Below are 22,469 nucleotides of genomic sequence, written 5' to 3' on the forward strand. Positions count from 1 at the left end.
GTCACTGAAAGATTTTAAGTAAGACTGTCATGATGAGATGTTTTCAAAAGAACACTCTGGATGTCATGGTGGAGAATGTTAGAGAAAGAAAGAGGTAGAGACTGGCTAGGAGGCCACAGCAGCGCTCTAAAGAGAGGGGTCAGCAAACTGGTTGGCAGGTCAGATCACATTCCCTGTTTTTCAGTGGCTCATAAGCTAAGAATAAGAATGCTTTTTTAAATGTTTAAATAGTTGAAACAAAACTATTTTGTGACATGTAAAAATATGAAATTCAAATTTCAGTGTCCATAAATAAAGTTTTCTTGGAACACAGGTGCACTTGTTTATTGATTGGCCGCTTTCAGGCTCTAAAGTTGAGCAGCTGAGACAGAACTGTCTGGTGTACAAAGCTTAAAATATTTGCTATCTGGCCCTTAGAGAAAACGTTTGCCTACCTCTGCTGTAAGCAATAGATGATTGCCTACACTAGTGTCATGGCAGTAGCAATGAAGAGACTCTGGTTTGGCATTGAGAGATATTTATGACTGATTCTGATTCGGGAGGCCTTTAGGAGGTGGAAGTGACAGGCTAGATGATACCGCTGGGGTAAGGACTACTGCACTAGCTTGCTGTCTCTCTACTTCCATTCTCTCCCCTCTTCAACCCATTCTCACCACTCTACAACCCATTCTCCACACTCATTAGCCTTAAAAAAAAAAATCTTCCACTCCCTACTGACAATTCTAAAACTACCCTTTCCACTATTGCCCTTAGGATAATTTCAAATAAAATGTTACTAATTTGAACCTGCCTACCTCTATAACCCAATTTTTCATGCTAGTCTTTCTCAACTACTTTACTTCTATTCTCCCAGACCCCCATCTTCTTGCCGCTAGGCTTTTCCATAAACCTTGCTCCTGGAGTCAGCATTCCACCTTATCACCTCCACTCCCAAAATGCTTTGTGCTTTTGCAGAGCTGGAGTATTTGTGGAGTGTTGGGTGTTTAAATTTCTGCCTTCATCCGTAGACTGAATTTAAGGCGGAAACTGACTTGCGAACCAAAGCATCCCCGGCCGATAGTAGATAGTAGAAGCTTAATGAAGAACAAATGAAGGTGGAGGACTTGAGCTACATCAGGTGGCAGCCTCAATTATAAACCATTTGTGAACTGTGGGTAATAATCCCCGTTTCGCATGGCTGTTGAAAGGATAAAATACAAGGGAAATGCCTAGCTTGCTCAATAAACGTGAGTTGAAATTAAATCTGATTTGTGGCCAATACAGAAAGACGTGAATACTTAACGAGGCAGTCCTTATATGCCTGGTAAGAGGGATCAGAAGGCAGGTCCCCGTGGAGTACACCACCGCCCTCCGCCCTAAATATGCTGAGCCGGGGCGGTCTGAGGGACTGCATGGTCCCTCCAAGGTGACGGACTGCTCCGCCGAAACAGACGCTCTTTGAATGCATACGTTCCAGAAACCCTCGGCTGTGCCGAGAGTACACGGCCATTGTAGAAAAGACGGCTTTATCCGCAGTAATGGTCCGGGGTCACAAGGACCACATTTACAGCAGAGGGAGAGAGGGAGGCCTTTCCTCCCTATGGGCTAAGGTGCCGTCGGGTCCCCTTCCAAGCCCTAGGGTCAAGGCCGGGTAATCCCGGCTCAGGCGTTTGGCGGTTGCCCTTCCCTTGGCCAAGACCCAGCCCTGGACGTGGGGCCCGCCCGCCCGCGCTGCAGCCTCGTGAAAGTCACGTTCACTCTGCCCGTCCTCTCGGGTACTCTATGGTTCTCGTGGTGACTCTACTCTAATTCTAGTTCCGGTCTCTATGGCGGCGGCGGAGGCAGGAACGGTTGTAGGTCGGCCGAATTAGCCGCCTAAGAGCCAATGAGAATGGAGGAGTGATAAAGTGTTAGCCAATAGAAGCCGGGAGTCGGGGTCAGGTGGTGAGATTGGCAGCACTAGTGGCCAGTGAACGGTGCTTGGGGCGGGTCGCTCGCAGGGCTTATCCCGCCCGTCCCGCCATTCTCGCTAGTTCGATCGGTAGCGGGAGCGGAGAGCGGACCCCAGAGAGCCCTGAGCAGCCCCACCGCCGCCGCCGGCCTAGTTACCATCACACCCCGGGAGGAGCCGCAGCTGCCGCAGCCGGCCCCAGTCACCATCACCGCAACCATGAGCAGCGAGGCCGAGACCCAGCAGCCGCCCGCCGCCCCCCCCGCCGCCCCCGCCCTCAGCGCTGCCGACACCAAGCCCGGCACCACGGGCAGCGGCGCAGGGAGCGGCGGCCCGGGCGGCCTCACATCGGCGGCGCCTGCCGGCGGGGACAAGAAGGTCATCGGTGAGGGCCGGACGGGACGGGGGTGGGGCCGTAGGGAAGCCTGGCGGCGGAACCGTTACCCGAAGCGGGGCGAGCCGGCGAGCGCGCGGCCGGCCGGGACCGACTCGGCGGCGCGCGGCCGCCCCTCCCCCAGCCTTCCTCACCCGCGCCCTCGCGGACGCCGGCCCGCCCGGTCCGCGTGCCCGGCAGGCGCGCGCGCGCACCGTCTCCCGCGCCCCCTGCGGACCCCGCGCGGCCGCGCGCCCCTCCCCCCGGGCCGCCGCGCGCCGCCGACCGCGTGTGCGGCGGGGTCCCTCCCCTCTCCGGCGGCCGCGTGCGCTCGGGCCCGCACGCCGTTGTTCCGTCCCCCCCGGCCCGCTCCCTTCCGCGTGTACCCTGAGGGCGCGGCGCGCCGCCTACGCAGGCCCGTGTGGGCCGGACGCTTCCCCTTCCCTCACGTGCTCCCCGCCCCGCAGCCGCGCCCGCCCGCTGAGGCCCGCGCCCAGCGCCTGCCCACGGGCCTCTCCGCCGCCCCGAGCTCACCCACGTGTGCCGCGGGGCCCGTGCGCGGCCTCGGAAGAGAGAGGCTGTCAGGGGGTCTCTGGCCGCTGCGGAGCGCGTGCGGGGCCGGGTGCCCCAGCGTGGCGGGTCTAAGAAAGGACGTCTGGTAATCGTGCGTTTTTTGTTTTTGTGTGTGTGTGTGTGTGTTTTTTCCCTCCAGCAACGAAGGTTTTGGGAACAGTAAAATGGTTCAATGTAAGAAACGGATATGGTTTCATCAACAGGTGAGATGACCGCTACCGTAGTCTCGGTCCTACCTTTTCGCTTGCTCTGCTCCTTGGGCAGGCCCTGCGGGCTTGGAAGGGGTTAAGCATGGGTAGCTTGTTCCTTCTGGTGGGGTAGTGAGGTTTTGTTTTCCTTGAAGACTGAAGGGATTAGGGATCTGGAGATAGTCTTTTGTTTTGCAGCTAAATATTAATTTAAAGCTAAGTGAAGAGGCCGCTTCTGGTACAGAGCAATTTAAAAGGCGAGCGCAGTGGACGAGCCAACTCTCAACAGTTAGGGCAAACTCAGGTAACCAGGATCTAGTGTGATTCTCCGAGGTGCATTTTTATCCTTGTCACGTTAGTGAAATTGGTATTGAAAAATGTGATGTGATCCACTGGATTAGTACGTGGAGATTATTTCTAAGTGGTTAGCCTTTGGAGGTAACAAGAGTTGACAGTGCAGTAGGGGAGGTCTTGTCATCTTGACTGCTAAGGTTATATCGCCTTTGTTTAACGTTTCAGTGTATGATGTCTTGAAGGCCTTGGAGAAATTTCACATTAGAACTACAATTTCTATTTGTTCCTGTGGTGGCCTCTGGAAGAAACTACCCTTTTCCCTTTCTCAGGTTTTTTATTTCTCCTACTTGTTTGTTCTCATCTTTAGGATTAGTCCTTTGAGTCGTTTGTAGTAGTAGTGATGATAGCGTGCAGTTTTCATACACTGTACTCTTCTTCACGGTCTCCCTTGTGAGCCGGGCATCATTTCCAAGATGGCTGCCAAGCAAGGCTACTAGTGCAGTTGCATATGGGTGTAGGGCATGGTGTGTGCTCATAGCACATTGGCCTTACAGGTAGGATACCTTCATCTCCGCGTTTTCTTACATTCTTGTTTCAGAAGGCATTAAACAACTAGAAAAGAACACCTAAGGGTAGGAAATACTACTGAATGTTTGTGTAATGGACACTACTGCAAGAAACCCAAGTGGGCAAGATCAAGCTTAAAGACAGACATAATTGGCTGATGAAAAACCTTTCATTACTCAACCATAAAATATTGTGGAAATGCTCAAAAGCAAAAGAGATTGTAAGCATTTGATGGTCTGTTTTCCACGTTTGCAGTTGTGGGGAAATAATTTTGTTTCTTCCAAAATCTTTGGGGAATTTTCCATCTGTTATTAACACTTTTTGTGACAGGTCAAAGCTACGTTTTTTCCTCAGTTTTTTGATAATTGGTTACTAGTGATGAAGAGAATGCATGGGTGCTTATATTTGACCACTTTTTAGTTGCTCTCTGAATGTTAGCATTTCAGTTATTATTTCCATCTTACCCTGATTCCTGATTCTCTTTAGTGGTCTATACCTTAAACCAATAGTTCTCAAATTAAAGTATGCTTAGTACTTTGGAAGGGTGTTAAAAATGCAAATTCCTGAGTTCTTCCCAGCCTAGATTCTTTGGTTCTGGGGTACATTTTTAACAAGAATTCCAAGTGATTATGTCTTGTGGGCCATTCCTTGAAAAATAACGCTTCTAATTTTTGACCCAGTGTAATGCTGGTGTGTACATTAGAAGGGAATGTAATGTGCAGCGTTTTCTGTGGTTGGATTGTAGTTTGTGTAGTTTTGAAAGTGTATGCGCGTGCCTTATTTTTGCTATATTTTGTTAAATGGACAGAGGTTATGATTTTTTAAGTGAACAGTTTCTATCCAAGGGTAAAAGTAGTTTATTTACATATTCTAAGTTTTTTTATTTCATGAGATGCCATTCCTTGAGTATCTTTATTCCAACCTGTAATTAACCCAATTGGTAGTCCTCCAGGGCAAGTTAAATGTAGATTGACTTTCGATGATCCTTCGCTTGGACTGTGCTAACCTCAACTATTTTGTCAAGTTAACCGGTTTAAATGTGCTTGTGCTTTGTGTTTCTAAACTGGTTTCAATGATTGTAAGACTTTCAAGTCACTGTAAAATGTGACTGTAATAAGTCCAAGAGAGGTTTACCTTGATGAAGGGAAAATGTAGGTCTTAAAGAACTATAGTCTGGAAGTTTGCGAGTTGGTTGGGTATGTAGACAGGGGTGGAGGTACCTGGCTGTCGATTGGGAGGGGGTGGGTAGACACTGCTGCTGCTGTGTAAGGGAGAGGATGTAGTCTTTGGGATGATGGCTGTGACTCTAATTTTAACCTTGGGAGTTCTGTGAGTTATAATCTAGGTTCTTCAGATTTTTATAATTAAAATTGAAGGTATTTTTATGTAAACTTTTTTACTGTTGAAGAATGTATTTTCATTGTAAATATTGTGATCTAAATTATTACCCATGAAAATAATGTTAGTTTTGTAAGGATTATATTTAAAAGCGTTTTCTTCTGGTGGTTTTATTGTACAAAAGGCATAAGAGCTTTTAAAACATCAAACGTTTGGCAGCTTTTGTTAGGCTGCAGAATCTAGGAATTGTGAGAAATTCATGGTTAGTCTTCCTGTGCTGTCTTGAACAATAATTGGATTATGTGACTAAGAGGGGTTTGTTGAACACCACCACCACTTCCCCCCCAGTTTCTTTTCAGTTTATTATGAAAAACTTCACTCAAAACTGTTGGAAGATGTCATTAGAAGGATGCCGCAGGGGTCAGTGGTTTCAGGGTTTGGTTCTTTGCTTTTTAAATCTGGAAACCTGATTTTTGTCTTTTGCTTCCAGCTGTTGAGGATTAATCCATGCTCACCAAACTCATGAAAAGTTACCATGAGTTGGTAACAATGGGACATGCATCTTTCATAGTGACAACAAGAGAAATACTCTGACTCTGTTCTCCAGAGTACTTAAAAATGCTTAATTAATCATCCTAGGGTTTGGTGGTGAGCAAGGAATTTGGAGCAAAGAGAATCCAGTAGGGCAGAGGGCACAAACTGGTGACCTCCTAGCTGAGTCTACCCCCAGATGTTTTGTTTGGACAATAGTGTTTTAAAAAGGATTAGAAATAATTACTGACACTTAGGGAGATAATACCCAAATTTTCAAGTTATCTTTTTTTAAGATCTGAATTTTAGCTTTGGGGCCTGAAGTCCATGTAAATAAAAATCAGCTGGCCATGAGTATTATTACAACTTTCAAATAGGGCGTAACATTCTTTTTCTTTACCGCACTGTGACAGGTTGGGTTTTCTCCTGTTGTTGACTTCCCTTCCTGCTTCGCTTCCGTGTATGCATTTGAATTTATTACCTGTGGTCTAGGAAGATGTATGATAAACCAAGCCAAGGAAGGACTTAGCTATCTCTCTTTAGCAAAAATACTGAGGTTGTGGTTATCAGGTTTAGTCTCCCTTTTAGGGATTCCATGTGTATGTAACTGATGAAGGTGACTTACTTCACACAGTGATGGCACATAAAAGTAGCTAATATTTCTCAAACACTTAACACCAGGAATTATTGTAAATGCTTTAGGTGAACTAAACTGTTTAATTTTTAAAATCTTTGAGGTGTAGATACTATTCTGAAGACAGAGGTTGAGTGATTTGCCCTAGGAAGCATAGTAAGTGGCAGAGGTAGGTTTTGAACGGTTTTCTTACTGTGGATTTTGTTCATTAGCTGCTGTTCTACTGTCCCTGAAAATATAGGCCCTTAGTCCTCTTCAATTTGGTTGGTGTCCACAAAGTTACAGGTAATTTCTTAGTGTGGCTATTCTTAGCCATTGAAAGACCTGTTTTCCTAAGTAATACCCAGCATGTCACTGGAGCTCCTATATGTGCTCACTATTAGTTCCCTGGATTTTAAAAGCTTTCTGCTTTGCACTGCCTGTTTCATGTAGTTCGGTATTGGCTATAATAGTCCCAGTTTAGTGTGCAGATTGGCTTTAACAATTAAAAAGGACTTGCTTAATAGTCAGTATTGGGATGCAGTTGAGGAATTAAAAGAGAGAGCCTTTGACCCTTATTTCTTGGATCTTTTCACCCCGTCTTTATACGACCTGCAAGCTAAGAATGGGTTTTACTTTTTTAAGGGTTATTTAAGAATATGTGACAGTCTGTGACCTTACGTGGCCTAGAATATTTACTGCCTGGTTCTTGGATTTTAAAATGTGTAGACTTATGGAAAAGTGATTGCCAAGTCTTTTGGGCTATTAAAAATCAGACTGAAGTTGATTATGCACAGTAAGGTCTATCTAAATCATAGAAGACATGGGTAGTCTGTAATATAACTAAATGCTGTGGCACTAAGAAGACTGTGCTACTAAGGCAGGATGGGTGGATGGAAGCATAAAAAATGATACCTAAATAGTCCTTAGGTCATGATGTATCATTGGCAGTCTTGAAAAAGCAGTTATTGGTTGTGGAGGGGGGATTTGTTTTGATTTCAGAACTGAGGCTTTTCAGACAATGGCTTTGTATACAAGGCACTTGAGGATTAATTTACATGCTGGTTGGGTTAGTTGCTCATCTTAAGTTGGCCAGAAGTCATCCTTGTTCACCAAGTCACTGATAATGTAAAAGCTTTTCATCTTAAGTCTAGAGAACGAATGTATTCACCTGCTGGTTTTTTTTTTAATGACTATAGAATTAATAATTTGTGCAATTGAGCAATTTAAGTTGTTAAAAGGGCATGGTGTAGTAATCTGCAACAAGGTAATAGAATAAGAGCATTTAGTTAGGGATAGATGAACTTACGTATATGTTAGGTTTCATTTAAGGCAGTGCTGTGGATTGGCGCAAAAGTTTCCTGAAATTTTAGGACATCTTAAAACACTTTAATCTGGATAAATTTAGTAGTATAGGAGTTTAGTGCTAGCTACATGTTTTTGCCTTCATTGTGCTGCATTAGGAACTTTTAAGAGACTTGTATTTATAAATCCCAGCAGTATTTCTCTTTAGCATTTTCCCAATTTAAAAACGGTAGCCTCTTTTTTTTCTTCAGCTGCTCGCTATCTGTGATTCCTTTTTTCCTTGAAGTCAGTACTGTGTCCTCATTTGCTGAATAAGGACAATACTAGTTAAGAGTGAGAAAACCTAAGAGGAGGGGTTTTTGTGAAAAATTTTCAGTATAAATAATGCCCTTAACAGCAAGAGGTGGAATAGAAGAATACAGCAGAGAGCATACATCTGAGTGCAGAACAGGACTGTGTGCTATATGGAATGACACTGTTGTAATATTGTAGGCCTGTGCTGTCTATACAGTAACTATTAGACTTGTATGGAAGTGTAGTTAGTGCATGCATCTGAGAGACTGAATTATTTTTAACTTGAATTTTAAAACATACCCAATTTAGTGTTTGTTTTGAACCACTTTCTTTTGCACAGCTTGCATTTGTGAACCTACTTTTCAGAAGTGTAAAACATAGAGCAGATTATGAAGGCTTAGTATGAAAAAAGAAATGTAAAATACTTGGCATTTTTAATAATTGATTTGTACGTGCTTAAATGCAAAACTCGTTTTATCTGTTTTTACTTTTTTTATTGTGACTACTGGAAAATAAACTTAGATACAGATTTCCCCATGTTGTCCAAAAGTAGTGCATTTCTGTGAAACCTTTCATGAAAGTGAAGTGGTGTAAAAGTTAAAGTGAACTTTTAGGTAACTAGGCAAACCTGTATTTATTTAGCTTGCATTTGATTTCTTTTGGACAGCAGTACTAGGCACTGAACAGCAAGTAAAATAATTGCCTCAAGTGGCAGCAGTAAGGAAGGGTTGAGGTTTGATTATAGTGTGGCCTTTAGGTAAGTGTTTTATCCCCACTATGCATATAAGGTAACTTGCCCCAGATCATGTAGTTAGTAATGGAATAGCCAGAATTCTAGCCTTGGCTCCAGTGGTTCTAGTAAGGAGTTCTAAACCACTGCTCTATGTATATTGCCTGCTCTTCTCTCCTCTTCACCCTCTCTGATCAGTAGGACTTAACGTACTATATAGTGTGTGGAAAACAATACTTGGTAATTCTGCTGCATTGCATTGAAGGTGGTGGCTTTCTAGGTTGAAATCCTAGGACGGACCATGTCCTATTTTTGTTACTGTTGTTAGCCTAGTGCCTAGCTAGCTAGTTAGCCTGTTAAAGGGATGCATAAACTAGTCTGCCCTGCCCATAGTCTTCTACCCTCAGTAAAGTATGGTAAAGACAGAAGAAGTGTACCTTTTAGTTCTCGCGGATAATACCACAAAAGGTAAGGTGCAGTCCTGGGGATGTCTCTCTGTTCCTTCCTTATTACGTTAGTAACAGCTAAAAGTTTCAAACATACTTCTTGATGATCCATTTTGGTCAGCTTATTTTAATTGCTGCTTTTCCCTCCTTGGTAAGCTCTCTCTATATAGTAGCTGTGAGCATGCATTATTTCCCAGTGTTACTGTAGATAGGGGTCTACTCCACAGCGATTTCTATGACTTGTGAGGCCAAAATGGTTTTTACATTAGGGGAGGGGATATGTAGCAGAGCCTTGGTCTATTTACAGGGAATAATTTGTAGAGTGGGGTTAATGATGGTGCCTACCTTGGGTTGTGAGGATTGAATGGTATGTTTAGTTAAAGCACTTGGGACAGTATCTGGAACCTAAATCCCTCAGTAAGGTATGCCGTTGTGTCTAGGTTTTCCCGTTTTGCAGGTGGAGATATAGTGAAGGGGAGGCAGCTTTCCAAGGTTGCACAGCTAATAGTGGAATGAGAACTAAAGATTGGATTTTCTTTAAGCAGTACCTTGAATTTCTGCACAGTCACTTAATAAGTTGCAACTAGATTGATTTGGTGCATCCAAACTGTAGTATTCTATCTTGGCTAAAACTGCATTTTTTGAGCTGTCAAATTTCTTCCTAAAATCAGATGCACTTTGGCCATGGTAATTCCCCTAACAGGCCGGTTTGTTGTCAAAAGAGTGAGTGCTGTTGTTGGCACCACACCAGTTAATGAGCCCATATTGGTTTCCACGTATCTTTGTACCTGCAGAATATCTTAAGCTGTCTTCCAAGGGACAGCATTGTGTATATTGCCTACTTTGTACTGTTTTTAGGAAGATACGTTCTAACTAGATAAGTCATTTTGGTAAATTTTTTAATTCCTTTTACAACCTTGAAGTAAAATTGTAGATAAATTTTTATTGCAGTGCATAGTATATTCTGTATGTACATAGTTACTTGCAGCTGTATTAGAAGACGTGATGAATAGTCAGTGCCACCACAAATACTGATTGATAAAAGAAATGATGTATTGGCTACCCAGATACACAGGTCGCATTATCAGTAATGAAAACTTCTTTCCATGGAAGTTGCATTTTTAGTAAATTCAGTGCATGTTAAAACAATGTAAAATACCAGATTCAAAACTCAAATGTACTGGGGTGCCTAGGTGGCTGAGTTGGTTAAGTGTCCGGCTTCACCTCAGGTCATGATCTCACGGTTTGTGGGTTCGAGCTCCACGTAAGGCTTTGCGCTGTCAGGTCAGCTCAGTCTGGATCCTGCTTTAGATTCTGTGTCTCCTTCTCTCTCTGCTGTCTGTCTCTCAAAAATAAGTAAACATTAAAAAAGATTTAAAAAAAGCCCTCAAATGTACTTACATGAAAGTCTACTAGGGTACCAAATAATTCTTTACCTAGTTCTCTAGCGCCTGACACCCTTCACCCCAGTTATGGCAAATAGTGCCCATCTTTGGAACAACTTTAAATGACCTGTGGTGGTCAGCACTGCCCCTGTTGAGAGTTCCTGTTCTAGACTTTCCTACTCTACTAGTTTTTCATTGTACTTTTTCTGAGGGCCCTCGGGTTCAAAATTAAAGGGTTCACTATTAAAGATCTTAATAGTGATGGCTATGGAATTGTTTGTAGGATGCCTGAGGACCTATTTGACAGATGGGCATTTTGGCAACCATAATTCCCTAGGTGTTCCTGATATTCAACTAGCTTATAGAAGTCAATTTTCGGTCACCTGCCTTGAGTAGCTTTTGCAGTGTTCTGCATTTGTGTGTAGGTTTTTCTTCTAAAAATTTAAAATTTTGTTCCCATAAATTAAATGTCCTCATGCTAAGGGGGGTTCTTTGGCGCGCAGCATTTGTTGCTCCATGGTTCAACAGGAAGCCAACAGTCAGTAAGCCAGTCAGTCTAATTCACTGTAACCTTTGTTCCTTTTGTCATTAAACATTAGAACTGTTATTAAGCCCATTCACTCTGATCTATCTGACAAATTGAAGAGGGTAGGAGGAGGTCAAAAAAGATCTGGAAATCTATTTCTCCTGTGGTGTTTACTTACAATATCATTGCCTTCACTCCAGCGTCCTAGGTGAAAAGCTAAAAGCTCATTCTCCTATTTTCCTCTCACTTCCAAAATCCACTTGTTCATAAAATTTTCCCTGCTTTTACCTCAAGAAAGAGACCTCAAATACTCTCCCTCACATAGGCTTCCATCAATCCTGGTCTGGGCTTCTAGAATAGTTTTTTATAACTAACTGGGCTTCTCTTGTATCTGAAATTTTCATAGTTGCTACTAGGTTTTAATATTTGATGATGTTATGCCATATTCCTCTACTCAAAAAAGCCTTTGCTGGCTCCTCTGCCTACATAATTTAGCTCTTGTTCTTTCCCTCCTCCACAGCCATATTCCTCATGACCCAGCCAGTTTGAACTCTTCTTGCATTGAGTTTGCTAGTTGCTGGTTTACCCATGTCCATGACCTCCTTTCTGTCTACCTCGGGAACATCTTTCTCATTTCCGTTAACTTCTTTAAGACTTAAGGCAAATGTTGCCTCCTTTAAAGTCCTGAAGCAGGTATTTTCAACCATATTTCTTTAGCACAGTTTAACTAGGCATTTAATGATTGTTGCAAAATGGTGTCTGATAAGAAGTAAAGGGGTTGTGTGCTAGTAGGAAACTCATTCATCTTCACGTCCTTAGTTCTCCAGCACAATGCTTGCCTGCTTGCCACAGGAATGATGGGGGTATTGATGGCATCCATGTTTGTACCTCATTGTGGTCTTTTGTTTTTCTTTAAGAGCAGTTTTAGGTGCGTGACAAAACTGAGCAGAAAATAGATTTTCCATGTACACTGTGCTCATGCATGCAGCCTCCCCAACAGGGTCGACTCCTGCACGACCTCCACCTGCACTATCCACCGCAGTAGTGACATTTGTTAAAATCAACAACCTTACGTTGACGTGTTGTCACACCACCCAAAACCCATAGTTTACATTGGTACTCATTCTCGGTCTAGTACATTCTGTGAGGGTTTTTTAGGAGTCACCTTTATGACCTCGAGGAGATCTTGGAAATTGGAAATGGTGAGGGGGAACTGAGAAGGAAGCTAGTAATTAATGGAATGAGCTATGTTTTTGGTCTCCTACTTAAATTAGTAACAGTGCTCTTAGGAGTAACAGTGGGGTGTGCTGGAACATTGTTTATGTTTAGTAGGATAAGTGTGACAGTTGCTAGTCACACCTTAATGGCTTAGTAGGTCACACTTGGACTTTTTTAAATCCTGCAGTAGTAACGTTACAACTGTTGGTAATCTCTTGGTCTTAAAAAATGAAACAAAACAAAACTTTCTGCTTTAAATTTTCTAACGGCTGTATGGCAGCCAGAAAGTCCAAGTGACGATAGGAAAAATGGGGGCGGGGGAGATGTACAGAAAACCAAGCTTATGCTTAATCTTTGGTAATGTGAAATGTATTCCATTTTCTGACTTGTTCAACTTGGTTCTGTCTTGTAGGAATGACACCAAGGAAGATGTATTTGTACACCAGGTGAGTGCTTGTGTGAATGTTCACAATTCTGGTTTTAAGGGTTGTGAGAAGGGATGCATGTTTTCTCAACTATTGTTCCTTACAAAAAGGTTATTCTATCCAACCACCAAACAATTTAGTTCCCACAGGAAGGGCTCAAATGTATACATTGAAATATTGTATTGGCAGCTCACTTAATTAAAATAGGTGTATCTCAGATGGGTATTTTGTTAATAGTAGTTTTTAAATGATGAAGTCTGCTCAACTCATACTAAATTTTTAAACCCAATTTCAGAGGAAGAAAAAAAATCTCCCATTAACCTAAACTTGAACTAATAATGCTATAAATACACAGAAACTTTGGTGAGGTGTTTGCAAATGCTGCTAGGTTTTATCTCTGTGGTAGGGACAAAATCACAATAATCATGGGGGAGAAGTAGGACTAAGCTGCAAAACCTATAAATTTGAAGTGAATGCTGGGGGGAAAAAACTAGCAAAGTAACCTAGGCCCCTCTGTTTATGTTAAAACACTTTGACTAGGAATTACCTTTGGAGAATTTTGTTTTGGCTTGAAAAATTTAATTAAGAGTCCTTAGTTTAGGGTTGAGGTGAAAAGGCGGTGTGGCAAAGTTGGTAATTACTCATTAAATAATTTTTAGATTGGCTTCAGTGTTTTGTGGGTAAAAAACTAACACAGGATTAGGTGCTACAATGCTAAACTTTGACAAGTACATTTAAGAAAACTACTTTGGAAAATGCGCATTGAGGAATTTTATTAAAGCCACTGCCAAGTAAACACTAGTATCTCGAACTTAAGTACATCATGGGCTCCGTTGGACTTCATTATCTTCACAGGTGTGCTGTGGGTAGGAAAAACACATTTGTATGTGTGTACTTGAAGTTTTTTCACTAAGACTATTGAAATATTATCAGCTTGTATTGAAAATCACTTTAAGAAATTTTTAGCCACTTTATCTTTTTATCCAGACATCAAAAGACATAGTTGGTTTTCACACTCACTGTTAATCAGGCAGGTGTGAGCTTGGATGGCAGCATACTTCTTAGGAAGAGCTGTCTGAGGTTGGTACTTTGTCACCTTCTGAGGTATCCTATGCAGCACTCAGTGGCAATCAAGGGGGGAGCCAGATCAATTTCTTGAATATCCAAAGCCCTATCAGATAATCTCAGGGTCAAATATATAAGAATGGAAACAAGTGTTCTAAACATAGGGGCCCCTGGCTGGCTCAGTCAGAAGAGCATATAATTCTTGATCTCGAGCTCATGGGTTCCAGCCCCATGTTGGGTGTACAGATGACTAAAAATAAGTAAATAAACTTCAAAAAACAAAATTCTAAACATAAATATGGGACTGTTCAATGTTACTTTTAAAACAAGTGTTTAATAAAATTGAATGCCAACGCCTTTGTGTTCTTAATTTCCTTTCACATGTTCAAAAGAATATGCATAATTAGAAACAGGAGACAGCAAGGCTGGTCAGTCTTGTTACTTGTCAGCAACATTAAAGAGTTTGGGGAAATTGGGGTGTTTTGAAGATGCTGACTGAAAGAAGTTTTGAGATTATAATTCTCCATACTTCTGCTATCCCCTATGACTGCAGGTAATTGAGAGTTGGCTATATATGGAAGGTATGAAAACTTTGTGACAGTTTAGATGACAGATGAGCTCAATTATTTGGCTGAACGCATGTCACCCACTTGGTACTGACCCACAGGTGTCACCAATATGCTTTCCTCTTTATTTTGGAAGTGGTTTCAACATTTAGTTGTTTCTTGGGACTTTGGATGCTCAGGTCTTAGTGTATCCGGGAGACTGTAGTTCTGGGCAACTTAGCTTAATTGGCTTCAGCTTTGTTGGTTGTCCTGCCTCCTATGGAATGGAAATGCATGAGTGATCCCGTAATGGATACCACTGTGATGTAGTAGAATGAACATGGGATTTGGAATCCCAAGACCTGGATTTAGAAAAGTCCATACTTTTCGAAGTGCCACTTAGCTGTGTGACCTTGGGCAAGTCACCTAAGTTTTTTTAAAGCCTGTTTAATTGTCTGTAAAAAGGGAGTAGTAATAACCTCACGTCATTTGTCATAATGAGTTTGGGTAACACATGAAAGAACTTTATTAAGTAGTACATTCGAATGTGAGGTGTTATTCTTCCCCTTTTACTTTGTTGTAGCAGCAGTCTAGAGAACAAGCAACAATGTGAGATTTCTTGTATTCTGAGGAGGTAATAACTGACTATCCCACACGGTCAGATAATGTAAAGAGTGGCGCATAGTCAATACATGTGAATTGCATTTCCATTGAAGTATTATCACAGAGCGGTTGGAAGGGATTTTGGTTGACATTTGTAATTGAGTTTGATACGGTTAACACAGGGACAAAGTTGGTTTGGTCAACTTTGAAGCATGCAAAACTAAACTCGCCTGTCATCTAAACTGGCCCTGTGTGGGGCTAGCTTCTACTATTAAGTGCAGTCTTTGGGGGATAGATGGATATCCTCATTTTGTCTAAAGCTACATATGATGCTTTTGCAAAAAGCGTGTAAATACATATATATATTGTTGTGTCTTGAGTGTTAAATTACTTGTTTTAGTTTGGAAAATAGTGGTAAAATGCTGGGGCCTTGTAAGTTTAGAGTATTTTGGTTGAGGTTGGGGGTAGCATTGGTCCCTGTTTTCCTAAATTTATTGACGGTTTGGTCTTATTTAAAGCTAATATTAAGTGTATATCCAAGCTAAAATAATATTGACTCTGGTACATTTTGAATGAAAAAGCACATTATTCTCCCCTGTTAATCTATTTTTGGAATGTGATATTACTAGACTGCCATAAAGAAGAATAACCCCAGGAAGTACCTTCGCAGTGTAGGAGATGGAGAGACTGTGGAGTTTGATGTTGTTGAAGGAGAAAAGGTGAGGATGCTTTTTGTGTAAAGGTTTGACTTCAGTTTGGAAATATTTTGGAGATCTCATCCATTAGGATGGTGGCTCTAATGTGGATGGATGGGTCAGGTGACCACATGAACACAGGTGCATCAAGCCTTATGTGCTGGCTGCAGTTAGAGGGCAATCTCTTCAGAACAGTGAGGAACTGATACTTAATCATTTCTATGCACCCCTGGCCACATAGACCCTTTATTTGCTTTGTGTAAATTTTGTTAAGTATACTTAATTCTGTTGTCACTGTCAATATATGATGGCTTTTGTAGGGTGCGGAGGCAGCAAATGTTACAGGCCCTGGTGGAGTTCCAGTGCAAGGCAGTAAATATGCAGCAGACCGTAACCATTATAGACGCTATCCACGTCGCAGGGGTCCTCCACGCAATTACCAGCAGAACTACCAGAATAGTGAGAGTGGGGAAAAGAACGAGGGATCGGAGAGTGCTCCCGAAGGCCAGGCCCAACAGCGCCGGCCCTACCGCAGGCGACGGTTCCCACCTTACTACATGCGGAGACCCTATGGGCGTCGACCACAGTATTCCAACCCTCCTGTGCAGGGAGAAGTGATGGAAGTAAGTTTTCACCGAAAAAAGTAAAAGAATGAACAGCATGCAAAAACTTTGAATAAGTCTGCGTTTTAAGCATATTGTGAGTGTCTATCTGTATTGGAGCAGTTAATCTAATGGGAAGCATTTTTTTGATTCCTAATAAAAACCCAAGAGATTAATTTATAATATAATTACAGTTAGATGATTTCTTTATTTTTAACTCCTGTATGCAGACTTTGGATTTGTCTGATGGGGTTCATTTACTGTTACTGATTGAGTCAGCTTGATTGTCTTTCCAGGGTGCTGACAACCAGGGTGCAGGAGAACAAGGTAGACCAGTGAGACAGAATATGTATCGGGGTTATAGACCACGATTCCGCAGGTATGGTTTGTGTTAAATTTCTCAAGCATGTGTTAGGACTCAGCAGCATCATAATTCTCCTGCAGCCTTTTTGAGTCATTTATTTGTTAACACTTAACATTTTCTTTCATCAGATGCCTAAGAGGTGAACCTGAAGTCAGTTATCTTTGAGAATGTGTTCTTTGCATCTTCTTGCTGGTACTCATTAAAAACAGCTTGTATAGATGAGGTCTACTTTATATGATTGTGTCCGTCCCCCCCCCCCCCCCCTTGTAATAAGGGTGTACGGAATTTCAGTTTTTCTGTCCTTGCACAGGTAAGAGAATAGTTCAACCTGTATTCTATTACATGTTTTAAGACCTGCTTCATTAGGAGGGAGATAGGTAAAGGTAAGCATTGCCTTTCAAGCGTTAGGAGTATCTGAACTGTACCTTAACATAAATGAGGAATCGATAGCGTAACCTCTTGAGATGGTATAACTTTCCATTAATCACGTCTCAATTGAGGGTTTTTTGTCACCCTTAAATTGCAAAATAAAATCACCCAGTAGAGTGTAGAGTAATTGGAGAAGCGTTTCATGAGCCAGATGTGTTTGTTTAGTATATAAATATGGTAGTCCTCTTTGAGGCAGTATGCCCAGTCTGTCCCACAGTGGGTGGATAGAATGGCGTAACAGTTACTTATTTTAAGGCTCTTTTTTTTATTAAAGCATTGAGTCTCTAGGTGTGATCCTATAACTAACAGTATACTCAAGGCAATACAGTAATAACTCTTAACTAATGATGACTTATATAGCAACTTTAACCGTTGATGCCTAAGTAAGTTTTAAGAAACAAATTCCTTACTATAAAAAGTATCTAAAATACAATATAGAAGTCTTCAAAATACATTATGATTCTAATTTCTATTAAAGAGGTTTCTCACAACACCACCACCCCAATCTTTTGTGTACTTCAACAGAGATGGAATACTGAAGCTTTAGAAACTAGGGAACCCAGCTGAGATTACCCTATCTGCATCAGTATATATGCATTGAGAGTTTTGCAGTAGCCAGTGTCTATAACGTATTCTTGTTTCCATTGATGTATGTTGTGTCCTGAGTTTATAATTCATGAAAATAGCCTGGAGTTCTAGCTGGTTCATTTAAAATCTCCACCAGGAGTTTGTTAGCTGTGTGTTGGATGTTGGAGATAGATGGTGTTTCCCTGTTGAGTGTGGAAGATTATTTTTGATGCTGACAGATGAGCTTTGTTGATCTTGAACTCAGCTACTGTTCAAAGTAGTTTTAAGCCAACACAAAGATACCTTGTTGAAATACTGCAAATGATATCACAATGTCATTTTTCAAAGTGATCAGTGTTTTTAAGATTGGTCTAAAATAGGCTCTCGTGGCAGTTTCCATTATATCCAAGAGTGCCAACAGCAGAAAACTTGGTTTGCCTTTTTGTTACGCTATAAAGTTGCTTAAGTTTTCTGCCTAGCTTTTATTGGTGTCTTTAAAAAATAGCGTGTGAGTTTTTATTGTTGAGTGCTTTGGTTTTACTGTTTGCCTTTTAATTAGACGTAATAGTCTTCATTTGGTGGATAGACGGGTTGACAGAGCCACATACGATGCATGGGGTTAAAATCCTGATTAGTGTAGGTTCCAGGGCAAATTGAAAGATCTAAGGCAAGTGTAGCAGTTTCACTGAGGAGACAAATGAAGTGGCAAGAAGGGAGAAGTGGCATCAAGAAAGTGTTTTTGAGAAGTAAGGGCACTACTATAGGCTGGAAAATTCAGTAGAAGACAATTGTCAGGAAAGTGAGTGTAGAACCATCTTCAGATAGGGTAGGATTTTGTCCACACTTAAGGGGTGGGCCCTTTGTTAGGAACCCTCGGTATTTTATGTGTAAGAAGCCCGAGTATGTGGGTATGATGTGTTAGTGGCATCAAATGGAGGGGTCAGTGAAGAGGTGTGAGGAGTTTGGGCCAAAGATGTGGGATTATCTCAAGAAGAGAAATCAGGAAAATCAAATAATAGAATAAGGGTCACAAATTTAAAGTGGGGCCAACCAATGTGGTTGTGTTTTCCAGCCATTTTTGAGCAGCAGGCTCAGGTTGAGCAGAGTTGAATTTGTCCTACATTTGTTGATCCAAATGAAGAACCTGGGGTTGGGATTGGTTATGCTTAATTAATGGTCAGCTTTTTTACTTGGGTAAAAGGGGAGACAAATATTAAGGGAGATTGGGAGATAGAATAATTGTAGCATCACTGGATTATCAATTCTCATGGAAATAAAGAATGGACGAACAAGAAGGAATTAAACTAGGAAAATCGGAAAGGGTGTTTGGAGAATGGAATACTTGGAAATTGAGAGAACCCAAATAGAAGAAAACTGGATAGGAGGTAAAGAACTTAAATACCCAGGTTATTTGGGGCTGTCAGGATAACGATAACAGGAAAAGGATAGTAAATGGAAAATAACATAAGATGTGAAAGCTTGGGGTTTTAGAAAGAAATGGGGAAAACTGACTTAGAAGCCACAGTGATAGGTGTAGAGCAGCCACTCTTGAAGACTTCAGGGGAGAGCTAGAGCAGTTTTGCCTAAGACTTGCAGTGAGGTCCTAAAACGGGGGGCGGAGAGAAATTAGAACCCATGATGACCAGTATGTATAAAAGACATGATACTAATCTTGATGTTTTTGAGGTGATGTAATGTATGGATGGAGGAAAGGCCAAGAAAACCTCACTGGTTTCTAACACTTATAGTTATCAGTTGAAGAAATTCTCATCTTTTCTTTGGTAATAGAAGTGTTGATAATTTCTTTGATCCTGATCACCTTTAATTTCAGGCCATTGACCATAATATTGCTACAGTGTAAACTTGAACTTTGTTTTCTAAGTGTATAGCTCTGGATTTTAGTAGTATAGTCACATAGTTATGCAACCATTACCACTATCTCTTAATTCCAGACGTTTTCACCCACCTCCCGCCAAAAAATACCCTTGCATCCATTAGCAGTCACTCATTTCCTTTTTCCCTGTACCCCAGCCCCTGGCTACCACCAATTTCTGTCTGGATTTCCCTGTTTTGCACATCTCATGAATGGGATCATAGATTTGTATGTCTGCCCTCTTTCACTTTAGCATATTTTTTAAGGTTCATCCATGTTGTGGCATGTAGGATTTAATTCCTTTTCATGGGTAAATCAAGGTCCACTGTATGGATGTCCTATTTTGTTTCTTCAGCAGTCAGCTGATAGACACTTGGATTGTTTCCACACTTTTGTTAATGTGAATATTGTAATCATAAAATAGATATTTTCTTGGGTATAGACCACTGAGTGGAGTTGATTGCTGGGTCACATAGTAACTCTAACAATTTGAAGAATTGCTGGACTCTTTTCCAAAGCTGCTACACCATTCTTATATTCCTGCCAGCAGTGTATGGGTTTCCAGTTTCTCCCTATCTTCACCAACACTGGTTATGCCTCTGATCTTTTGATTATGGCCATCCTGGTGGGTATGAAGTGGTCTCTTAACGGTTTTGATTTGCCTTTCCTTAATGACTGATGGTGGCTGTGTGCTTTTGATTTCTTTTGAGAGAACATCTTGTCTTTGATTTTGATTTCCTGCCTTTTTAGCAAGTGCTCATCTATCTGTAAAGGGTTAGTGGCACTTGTTCCCAAACCTGATTACCATGAAGCCCATTTAAAATGACCTCATCCAAGTGTCTGTGGTGTGTCACTTTTAGTCAGCTCATTATTTACTCACTGTATCATCTATTAAAAAGTTAGAATTTGCTGGTCCATTAAAACCAGTTTTAAACTCTCGTCTTCTAGTTTACACTTCCAAATCCTTGCACTAAACCCTCTCATTCAGTTTGTGAAATGCGAACCAAGTTTTGCACTTCTCATTTTTGATAAACAGGCCAGATATGGTGTTTAGTTGTCTGAACCAAGTGATAAACATTGGTGGGTGGGTTAAAGAAAGCGTGAAGGTTTTCTCATTGCAGTTTTGGCACAATGTTCATTCCAGGGGTCCTCCTCGCCAAAGACAGCCTAGAGAGGACGGCAATGAAGAAGATAAGGAAAATCAAGGAGATGAGACCCAAGGTCAGCAGCCACCTCAACGTCGGTACCGCCGTAACTTCAATTACCGACGCAGACGCCCAGAAAACCCTAAACCACAAGATGGCAAAGAGACAAAAGCAGCCGATCCACCAGCTGAGAATTCGTCCGCTCCCGAGGCTGAGCAGGGCGGGGCTGAGTAAATGCCGGCTTACCATCTCTACCATCATCCGGGTAAGTAAGCTTAGATGGCCTGTGGCCTCTGAGCAGTCATGCATGGGGTCCATTAATGCAATAGAAAGATGAGCCATTGTGACTTAGGGTGTCTTCACCCATATTAATTTTCTAATTCCCTAAATACGCAGTTTTGGTAGTGGCAGGTATCAGGGCCATACTTAGCCTCTCGCCCACCTCAGTTCTGACACTTAGAGGCCTAAGTATTTCTTGAATATTAATTAGAATCTTTGTCAACTGTTCTGAATGAATTCTGTGATTTTACCAGTAAGCTGAGGAAAGTCTTGCTAACTTTATTTACCCTGAGAAGTATGATGGTTGCATTGTGTTTCTTCTCAAAAAGAGGTGGGATAGCTACTAGAATTCACAACCTGTGTGGTGATGAGCAATATAGTCTCTTTGGGGAAAGTGGCAGTTTTGACATCATACCAGTTCCAATATTAAAGGATTCCTTTGCATTCAACCATTTACTTGATATTCAGAGGCATGTAATTGTTTTGTTCCGGAATTGTCATTTTCAGACAGTAATGCTTTTGTTTTTTTCCCCTCTGTTATTTTGTGGTAAAGGTGGTAAAGTGGTAGAGGGGAGAAGGCATGCTCCAGCATCCAATAACTGGACTCATGCCTGCATTATTTTCCCCTCTGAATGGCAAAAGGTCATTCAGAACTTACAAGTAGCCATTCTTGTCACAGCATTGTCAGCCCCCTGTTGGAAAATCAGTGTCTTGGAATAAACATAGATTTGTTAATGCCTTCCTACTTAGCTAGGGTGATCTGGAGCAATTTGGTATGTACTAAAAGAATGTTGTAGACGATGTAGTGCGAGATGATCTTAAATTTATTTATTTATTTTCTACAGTTTAGTCATCCAACAAGAAGAAATGAATATGAAATTCCAGCAATAAGAAATGAACAAAAGATTGGAGCTGAAGACCTTAAGTGCTTGCTTTTTGCCCATTGACCAGATAACTAGAACTATCTGCATTATCTATGCAGCATGGGGTTTTTATTATTTTTACCTAAAGATGTCTCTTTTTGGTAATGACAAACGTGTTTTTTAAAAAAAAGAAAAAAAAGCCTGGTTTTTCTCAATACACCTTTAAAGGTTTTTAAATTGTTTCATATCTGGTCAAGTTGAGATTTTTAAGAACCTCATTTTTAATTTGTAATAAAAGTTTACAACTTGATTTTTTCAAAAAAGTCAACAAATGGCAAGCACCTGTTAATAAAGGTCTTAAATAATTGTCTTTGTGTATATTTCTGTCTTGTCTTATTTTAGTTTGTAAGTCCTTAGCTAGCTTAGATGATACTGGTAATTATTACTCAGGGAAATTTCCTTAAAACATGTAGTTCTTTAAGGGAAAGTATTTATTTTGACAACTTGGCCATTTTCCTCCTTGTAAGATTCCTTTGGCTGTGGGGGGCAGTGGTAAAGGGGAGAGGGCATGCTCCAGCATCCAATAACTGGACTCGTGCCTGCAAGCCACTTATTTCTGGCCTTTTGGAAAGTTATTTTACCCTGCCAGTTGAAGATACCCACCTTAAGAGTTACCATATACCTGCCACAGAGCCTATTGTGC

The 22,469-nt window shown here is 41.4% G+C and overlaps 1 protein-coding gene across 2 annotated transcripts; it reads left to right on the top strand.

Annotated features, from left to right (window-relative positions):
* The first annotated feature begins 1,994 nt into the window (after positions 1 to 1,994).
* YBX1 (Y-box binding protein 1) lies at positions 1,995 to 22,136 on the top strand. 2 transcript variants are annotated; one of them, XM_086716665.1, is made up of 8 exons: positions 1,996 to 2,315; positions 3,016 to 3,079; positions 12,724 to 12,757; positions 15,579 to 15,668; positions 15,965 to 16,267; positions 16,543 to 16,625; positions 20,624 to 20,889; positions 21,749 to 22,136. In XM_086716665.1, exons 1-7 carry the CDS (start codon positions 2,150 to 2,152, stop codon positions 20,856 to 20,858), a joined length of 975 nt encoding a protein of 324 aa, XP_086572791.1. In that variant the 5' UTR covers positions 1,996 to 2,149; the 3' UTR covers positions 20,859 to 20,889; positions 21,749 to 22,136. The 2 variants fall into 2 exon arrangements, with proteins under 2 accessions (XP_086572792.1, XP_086572791.1); XM_086716666.1 differs by lacking the exon at positions 15,579 to 15,668 and having other exon boundaries at positions 1,995 to 2,315.
* The last annotated feature ends 333 nt before the right edge of the window (positions 22,137 to 22,469 follow it).

Source organism: Puma concolor, chromosome C1, assembly GCF_028749965.1.
Source record: "Puma concolor isolate L17-30 chromosome C1, mPumCon1.1.hap2, whole genome shotgun sequence".
Taxonomy (NCBI): Eukaryota; Metazoa; Chordata; class Mammalia; order Carnivora; family Felidae; genus Puma; species Puma concolor.